The 9,182-nt window shown below is 39.6% G+C and overlaps 1 protein-coding gene across 4 annotated transcripts in view; it reads left to right on the plus strand.

The window, feature by feature from the left end:
• ago3b (argonaute RISC catalytic component 3b) overlaps positions 1–3,496 on the plus strand; it is a 19,708-nt gene extending 16,212 nt beyond the window's left edge. For all 4 annotated transcript variants that reach the window (XM_032535167.1, XM_032535169.1, XM_032535168.1 and 1 more), the window contains exons 15-20: positions 117–207; positions 611–805; positions 1,025–1,159; positions 1,388–1,489; positions 2,100–2,299; positions 2,708–3,496. In XM_032535167.1, coding sequence (XP_032391058.1) covers positions 117–207; positions 611–805; positions 1,025–1,159; positions 1,388–1,489; positions 2,100–2,299; positions 2,708–2,816 — 832 coding nt within the window. In that variant the 3' untranslated portion in view covers positions 2,817–3,496. The remainder of the gene's footprint in view (positions 1–116; positions 208–610; positions 806–1,024; positions 1,160–1,387; positions 1,490–2,099; positions 2,300–2,707) is intronic.
• Positions 3,497–9,182: the final 5,686 nt, after the last annotated feature.

Genomic DNA, 9,182 nt, shown 5'->3' on the forward strand with positions numbered 1-9,182 from the left:
TTTTCTTGGCTTACTCTGTGATCACTTTACCTGTGATCTGCTGGCTGTCTTAAACTGCTGTTGCAACATGACAGATTGATCATGAAATAAATTTGAGCCTCTTGTTGTCCATCCAGACCCTCTGTGTTCCAACAGCCAGTCATCTTCCTCGGGGCTGATGTCACTCATCCTCCAGCAGGAGATGGGAAAAAGCCATCTATTGCAGCGGTGAGACTTCACTTTACAGTTTTGGCCAACAATCTTTTAATTTCGCTTCACTCAAAACAATAAAATGATAAATAATTACGGACTTTAAGTAACTATTTTGGTGCTACTGTTCATTGGTTATTTTGACCTTAGCACTACTGTTAATGCAGTAAAAAGATACGTTTAAAAGCCTGGCTGTAGCCTCCCCCCAACAAAAACAGACTCAAACAGCGTTTGATGTATAATTTTAGGGCTTAATTTAAGTGTTTTATATCATGTACCGACTGTAATTCTGTTGTTGTTGTATTACTTACATTTGTTGGTAAAAAGCACAGAGAAATTGTTTCTTCAATGTTCTTAAGTTACAAGGCTTTTGCATAAAATTGCATTTCTGATCCATTTAACTGATGTTGTGCCTCTACAGGTGGTGGGCAGCATGGATGCCCACCCCAGCAGGTACTGTGCTACGGTGAGGGTCCAGAGGCCCAGACAGGAGGTCATCCAGGACTTGGCCTCCATGGTGCGAGAGCTCTTGATCCAGTTCTACAAATCAACCCGCTACAAGCCAACCAGGATAATCTTCTACAGGGACGGAGTGTCAGAGGGACAGTTCAGACAAGTATAAACAAATCTTTTAACGTTTGTTTCCTTTTTATGGAGTGAGCACAGGATCTTAAGTTCTTGACAAGTTGCAGGTTGTCTTAATATTAGTAAAACAATTCTGCTATGTAGTAGATGTCTAAATCTTACTCTTCAATTAGACTCTGCATCAATTTCACAAAAACACATTATTTCTGATTTGTTTACTTATCAAGTCTACGTGTGTTTTTCCGTGCAGGTGCTGTACTATGAGCTGCTGGCCATCAGGGAGGCCTGCATCAGTCTAGAGAAGGAATACCAGCCGGGAATTACTTACATTGTAGTACAGAAACGCCATCACACGCGGCTCTTCTGTGCAGATCGCAATGAGCGGGTGAGTAACACAAAGAAGTGACAATACAAGTGGTACTCTGAGAGTCTTGTAATCAAGATGGCTGCCTACTCACTTGATGTGGTTAATTGGGGTAGAAGGTTATCTACCAACAGGGGAAAAAGGAGATTAAGGAAGGATTTGGTATCAGAGTCACTGCTAAAGCCTATGAAGGGGATTTTTCAGGCAGTTTGAGCTTCTCTTAAATCAATTCCTGTAATTATCTCGCAGGTTGGACGAAGTGGAAACATTCCTGCCGGCACCACGGTGGACACAGACATCACCCACCCATACGAGTTTGACTTTTACCTCTGCAGTCACGCTGGAATCCAGGTAGGCTTTGTGGGTCGAACCCAGACTGTCAGGCAAAATCACTGGAAACCCTAAACTCACTGAAAAAAACAACCAATAACATAGAACACTGTAGTTTTAGAATGATTTGATTCATTACAGGATGAAAATAGCATTGCTCTTAAAAAATAACTAAATCTCAAGACGAAGATGAGTTAGATGGTTATAAATAGATTTTGGGCCTTGAGGCTGAAGAATAATTGTTTTGAAGTCTGAGTTTGGGGCAGAATAGCATGGTGCAGTAACATAGGTATTCCTTCCTATGTTTGCATTACCTTTTTACCTCACATCCTGAAATTACTGTAGTACACGTGGTTTTCAGATTGCAGATTTAAGACCTTTTTCAAGCTATACTGAAAATCTCTTTAACTGTTGTGCTTACTGTATGATATGCATACTTAAACCAACGAGCGAAAGAATTTCTAGAGATATTTTATCATCCTCAACCACACGTTGGCAGCAGTGGTTGGATCAACTTCTTTCCAGCAACCAGGACTCCCCGCTCCACCTGAGTTTAGCCGCTCATTGTTTGTCCTCTCTCCATGGAGCTGCTTTCTCTTGGGTGCGATTAATTCGGCTTCCCTCCCTCCAGGGTACGAGCCGGCCTTCCCACTACCACGTTCTGTGGGATGACAACTGTTTCACCGGCGACGAGTTCCAGCTCCTCACCTACCAGCTGTGCCACACCTACGTCCGCTGCACGCGCTCCGTCTCCATCCCAGCACCGGCCTACTACGCCCACCTGGTGGCCTTCCGTGCCCGCTACCACCTGGTTGACAAAGAGCACGACAGGTGGGCAGAAACAATTCACATTTTAAATTAGATTTAATGTCAGATAACGAGAACTAAGCATGTGTGACAATGCAACTAGAATAGCTAGTATAGTTCCATCTGGAATTTTTTTTTACAAATGTGTTCAGAACATTTAAATGTATAAAGAGGTGAGCTTGCACAACCCTGAGCTACTGAGTTAATCGCTAGGGAAGGTGAAATATGTTGTAATGACTTAAGAATATCAATTACTTGTATTTACTTTTTGTACCATGAAGTAGATTTATTAAAACCTTTTTTATATAGCAGGAATTTACTTGATACATTTTTAGGTGGAATTAATTCACTTTTTAGTGCAGATTACTTAATGGCAAAAATCTTTTTTTTACATTACCTACAATGTTTCCCGCTGTCATTTCCTCCTCACAGTGCGGAGGGCAGCCACGTCTCAGGGCAGAGTAATGGCAGGGACCCGCAGGCGATGGCCAAGGCTGTTCAGATCCACCACGACACACTGACGACCATGTATTTCGCCTGAAAGCTCCCCCTACATCCCTCCATCTTTCCCATTCTTTTAGAGTCCGACTTCCATCAGCCGCCTTGTCTCATCGCGCAGAGTGACCCTTCCCCCCCGTCGTGCTGGTGCAGCTTTGGTCACTAGAGCACTTGATGATGACAGCTGCAGGTTGCGTAAGGATGTAATAATAAGCCAGAGAGGAGTTACAGCCACATTATGCAATTTGAAACCAGCCAATTGTTTCTGTGCTACTGTCCACTCATCTCTCTCAACTACTCTGCTGTACTTAAATCACAATGGATTCTCTCTTCTTTTTAAAGCTTGCAAGCCTCCAAGTTTTGACAGCTTATTTTGCTGTACACCCCCCCCCCCCCTCTATGTTCATAATATGGCGGAGTCAGCAAGGGAAAACATATACACCCCCCCCCCCCCCCCTCTATGTTCATAAGAATGGCGGAGCAGCAGGGAATACAATAACTGATGATTTTTTTGGTGCATGGATGTAAGCAGAACCAGTGAGGACCTGCCTTGTTCCGTAGCCTCACGTTGAGCCTAATGTTGCTGGTTTATATTCTAGTTGGTTTTACATGTTTGTTTGTTTGTGAGTTTTCAGCTTGTCTAGATACAATACTGTATGTGTAATTTCTCTGTCAAACTAATGTGTGATTGCCATGGCAACATGTTATTCAAGTATGCACGTAGAAAAACTCCCCTCAAAACGGCAGGCTGCCTTAGCGGTTACTCTTCTGTCTCCCTTTAAAACCAATGGTTCCTCACAGTCATTCAGCCAGACAGTAAGAAGCATAACTCTGCACTCTGAACACAGACAATGAATGATATCTTAATCTTTATTTTTAGACAAAACCACCTACAGCCATCAATGATGCATTGTGTATCGCTCGAAGCCTTACTGCGAAGCGAGGTGCATAAAGATGACTGTTGGAATTCAATGCCATGGGTGCAAAATGAACAGTTTTAAACTTCTCGTACTTAGATCAGTTTGTGTTATACCAAACGTTTAATGTGTGTTTTATTCCTCTTGCTATTTATGAGTTTTCTTAAGTTAATTTTCCATGCGGCAGTAGAGCAGAGCAGACAGTTTATATCTTCTGACGACGACAAACCTTTTGACTTTCCCCAGTTTTTACACGAGAAACTGACCAATTTAGTTGTCAAGAACTCCTTCGGTGCAATAAGGTGTTAATGCAGAGAAAGCAGGTTCAGTGCTGAATGTTTTTGACGAGTATTCGCGCGGTCAAATTGTTGAATGGGTTTTGGCAAGTGACAGTGACCCTTGGATTCAGGAATGCACGGTATTTGACAAGTAGGACTGCTGGTGCAGGCGTGAGGATCAGCTGTGAGGTCTGATGGTGTTTGGAGATGGTTAACGAAGTGCCTGATATCGTTGGAGAGTGAACTGTTGGCTGGATGGAAGGTTTTTAATTGCATGTAGGTTTGGGTGCCTCTGTTAATACATTTAATGAAACGCTTTCAGAATCCCAGAGGCTGAGAGGCTGGACTGTTGATCTCAATGCATGCCACAGGTTTGCGTGCTATTATTAATCGTTTTCTCATGATCAGGAAATAATTACTTGCCTATAGACAAAACAGGCTTTGTTTTCTTGTGATCACAAAATATTCTGTGATCAGAGTTTGAATGCGCTTTTGTGGAAATCATTCAAATGTTTCATCGTTGCACAAAAACACAACACAAAGCTTACAATGGTTATAATAATAATAATAATAATAATAATAATAATAGTAATAATACTACGGATAACTTTTTCTCCCATTATGATGATCTTAAAAAGTTGTTCTTGTCAGTAAAGGAAATGCACATAATCATATTTACCCAAGTTCTAGTTTTCATATGCGATTTTTATTAAATATTCTTAGCATTTAAGTTCTCGACTTTTTCACTTGTCGCCCACAACTCTGATTTGAGCAAATAGACGCAATGAAGAGAAACAAACTGGCAGTTTAATAAAAATGTATAACGTTACAAAATATTCTCAAGGTCACAACCTTGTTTTTCTCATCACTAAAGAATCATCTCGATAAAATCTTATTCCATGATCTAAACTCACTCTATGACCATTTTATTATGGTACGCCTGTACAATTGTGCTGTACCATCCAATACATTTGTTCTGCCTTAAGTCTACATTTCTGTTGCCCTTAATTATTTAATTAATAAATAATACCTTTTTTGTTGACGCTGTCTCAGAGCTGTTAGGTAAATTATGTAATTGAATATTGAGGATATAGGTTACGATTGTGAGGAAAAAAACACCTTTGACTGTAATGCAGTAACACCGCCATCACTAACTATGACCTCAATAGTAAACATAACATAATTACATTTAATTTACACATTTCTGATGTCAACAAAAGCTAAACAATGATAAACTTTGTAAAGATAGATACATAGCAGAGCTGTAGTCTTATACTATATTGTACATAATTAAGTCGCCACAAAGTTTCAAGTCTAATTTTTCCTGCATTTTTTTTTAATGATAATTTGTTATGTCATGATCTCAACAAACAAAGCTTGTTATGGTAGAGAAACAAAGATCTAAATAATCCCACTCGTTGCTTCTCTGGCCTTCAGGTGCAGGTGTTTCTTCCAGTCAGTGTCTGTCTACTGATACGACTCACTGCCAGCCGAAGGCTTCAGATTCAGATTTCAGAGTCACAATTTATCACCTACAGTAGCTTTGTGGGGCTGGGGTTCGCTAGACCTGGTTTCAGTACTTCAACAGTTCTGAGTAGGGCTGCTACTAATGATTATTTTCACCATCAATTCATAATTTTGCCTATGAACTGTCAGAAATGAAATGTTACAATTTCCCACAGCCCAACAAGATGCATCCGATGCCTTGGTCTTAAACTCCAAAGATAAACCGTTTACTATCACATATATGACAAAGAAAAACAGGAGTTTATCAGAATGTTTGGCATTTTTTTGCTTGAAAAATGACTTAACAGATTAATCGATGATCGAAATGGTTGCAGATTGTTTTTCTGTTGATCGATTTATTGTCTGACCATTGCAGCTCTAGATTTTTTAGCATTCTACTTTGTAGAAAACAGTGTCATTATGCAGTAAGGAACAGATATTGTGCTACATTTGGACACACTGGTGACTTTTCGATCCCAAATAATATATAAAAGGACATCTACTAGCTAGAATCCAAGATTATGAAGTTTGTCGATATTTTTCATGCCTTTACGGGGTCATTGATGCCAGAATATCTTTAGTTTTTCAATGCCCAGCTGTTGAGGGTGGTCTGTCATGGCCTTGCAGTATAGTCAATACAGACGAAGCCTTCAGGTTTCATTACTTGGACCAAACCAACGTGCCTGGTCGGGGGGTGGGGGGGTGGGGGGGGTGGAACAGCATCGCACTGATGTGCTCTGTACTGCTAACTGTGCTAGCCACATTTCACCACAACCAAACTTAAGCTGCTATAAGAAAACGCATGTATTTAATAAATCATCAGATACATATAGGCTATATATTATTACAGAGAGATTAAGAGGATAATGGTATTTTACTGCACTTAAAGAGATGCACGTGTTTTATGGTTACACAGACGGGATTCTTGTTTGAAGTCGCCTAAACATTTTAATTTTAAGAAAATCAGAACAGTTTGTCCCCCTTTGTTTGTTTCTTAATGTCAGACATTACCAGCATTTGATTTTACTTGAAGAAAATGAGTTGTGGGCATGTTTAACATTGTTGGCTAGTGTTGTGCTTGTTTTTGAAAGTCTATATGGAGCCTTATTCCCCTTTTACCGCCACATACAGTGAATCCACCTCTAGAGCCTGTTTGCAGGGCTTTGTGCCCTACAGTCCTGTACATCAGATGCCTTTTGTCCTTAAAAAAGATAAGCATTTTTAAGTATGAATTGAGATATTTATATGTAGAGATATTAATGTAATGCATACACCACTTATTTTTTCTAACAAAGTCCTATTTCAAGCAGAAGCTGTATCGAAATATGGCGTTTAATAATCCTAGTGGTCTGTGATCATTTTTCCAAATTTGATAATGCAATAGGTTTACTTGTGTGAAAAGCGAAACTGATGTTTGGTCCGTCGACCAGCTTCGTGGAGGCTGTTGGGGGTGGTTGTGTCCCGCAAGTGATCGGACGAACCATCAACCCTCCTCTGGGAAGACGACCTGTGAAGACCTCCCTCTGCTGTTATTTTATTATCATCTCAAAAGCTCATCATAGAAGTGAACTTTGAATTTGATCATGTTTAAGACGTTTGTCAATTGCTCGTGTTGCAAACTATCTTGCATATTCATTACGGGAGGAGGGTTGAAAGTTCATCCTCGGACCGATTTAGTCCGTTAACAGACTGTGCCTTTCTTGATGGTGCTGAAAAAAACCAAGTAAATCAAAGAAATCTTAACTAGCAGAATGGGCGCAGAGGCCTGAGTCTACATTGATAAGTATATATTGATACATGACAATACTGTATTTGTTTTCTGTGTGTGTGTGTGTGTGAGTGTGTGTTTGTGTGGATACCTCTGACATATGCCAAGAAACACAAGATATGCAGAACTGATCAGTGTGGAGCTGACAGGACCAAAAGACCTGTGGGGATCAGATTAGTCAACGGGCACTCTCAAGCACAACCTAAAAACTAACATTTCTAAATAATAAAAAGAAATAGGGGAACACTCATGGCTCTGTAGGTAACGAGTAGCTCAGTTTAGACGTTATGTAGCATTATTTATTTCTCTTCATTTCTACTGGGACATGATGCCTCCCTTTACTGCCTGTAAACACGTATTTTCCTCCTTTTTAATGTACGTTTATTCTTGAATGGACAGCAATAATGAAGCAATTGTAAAGTTTCGGTGCAATCACTTTGTCTGGCCTCCCCTTAGTGTATGTATGCATGTCTCTATCTGACCCCCCCCCCCCCCCCCCCCCCCCCCCCCCCCCCCCCTTTTTTAATTTTTTCTTTTATCTGCTAATGTGAAATTTAGACGTTTACAGACGTGCGATAGTTCTTCGGTTGAGTTGTTCCTCCACGAGTGCCCGTTTCCCACGTTAAGGGATTCCCCACAACAATAAATCTCTAAACCTGTGTGGGTGGCTGCGTATCATACTCAAAAAGAAAACAATGTTTTGGGTTTCACAGTATATTAATGTGCTTCTTTTTTGCCTGATTTATTAAATGGTGTCACTTTTAGAAGTAAAACTGTATGTCAAGCCTTTTTTTTTTTTTTTGTCTTAACACTCATCTGATCCTGGTCCTAAGTTGAGCCTTTTTATTTGGTTGTCATATTTAATTTTTTTGAATAAATACTCTATGTATGAAACTGGTGTTTGTTTTTTATATTTTGACATCAGCAAGCTGTTTCATCATAAAAAGGCAATCACTGACGAACATGTGCATGTTGTCTGCACTGTGTGCACAATCCTAAAATTAATTTAATAATGACGTACATATCGGGTATCGCTGCCTCAAGGTGTTTATACAACTCCACAGCAGGTGGATTCTGGGAAGATCACACATAACATTATGTAACAAACCAGCTGGCGTGTCTGGGTAAGTTTTACCAATTCTTCTATACAAATAATACATCCTTATTTCATTCCAGATGGGATTTTGTTACGCTTTATTCTAAGAGTCCATTAATTTATTACTTTCTTGAAAAGGTACAGATTATTGGTAAAATGGAGATAATGCTCTGCCAAAAGCTCCAAAATGAAAAAAAGTGTTGTAAACTAAAAAAATTGTAATCATGTTTAAGTTTCATCCTTGCTTATAATTTTGAAGAAAAGACAAAGAAAGTCGTTTTGCACGCTCAGCTGGCCTGATGTGCACTGGAGGTCATATGCAATAACAATTAATTGGAAATACAAAAAAAGTACAGATTTTTAGTACTTAAAGGAAATGTTACTCTATCAACAAATCCCATCAAAAGACCAAAACGACAATGTCTTAGTCTATCAATACTTTCCAACTCCCCTCCCCTGACTGTGGCACTCTGACTGCTTCACACTGAAGAGTACGTTTAAAAAAAATAATGAACAATTCTTTATGTACATTTCTTTAAAAGGCTAAATGTCCTTGGGCTGACTGGGCGCTGTAGCGTAAACATGTGCTACTCAAAAGGAGTAATAGCAAATATGGTGGGGACTATTTTTGTGGGATTGACTAAAATAAACTACAGTGTCCATTCATGGTAAGAAGGTCATATCGCCCATTAAATGTTCGCTTTAAATACTTTATAATTACCACTAATGGAATACTTTACTCAATCTTTAAAAAATAGAAACACAGATGTTCAGCCATCATAAGTTAATTATAAGAAGTGTGACGAACGTACCTCTGTATAGCTTGAAAAACCAGGCTCTCCAT

The sequence above is a fragment of the Etheostoma spectabile genome, chromosome 14, assembly GCF_008692095.1.
Source record: "Etheostoma spectabile isolate EspeVRDwgs_2016 chromosome 14, UIUC_Espe_1.0, whole genome shotgun sequence".
Taxonomy (NCBI): domain Eukaryota; kingdom Metazoa; phylum Chordata; class Actinopteri; order Perciformes; family Percidae; genus Etheostoma; species Etheostoma spectabile.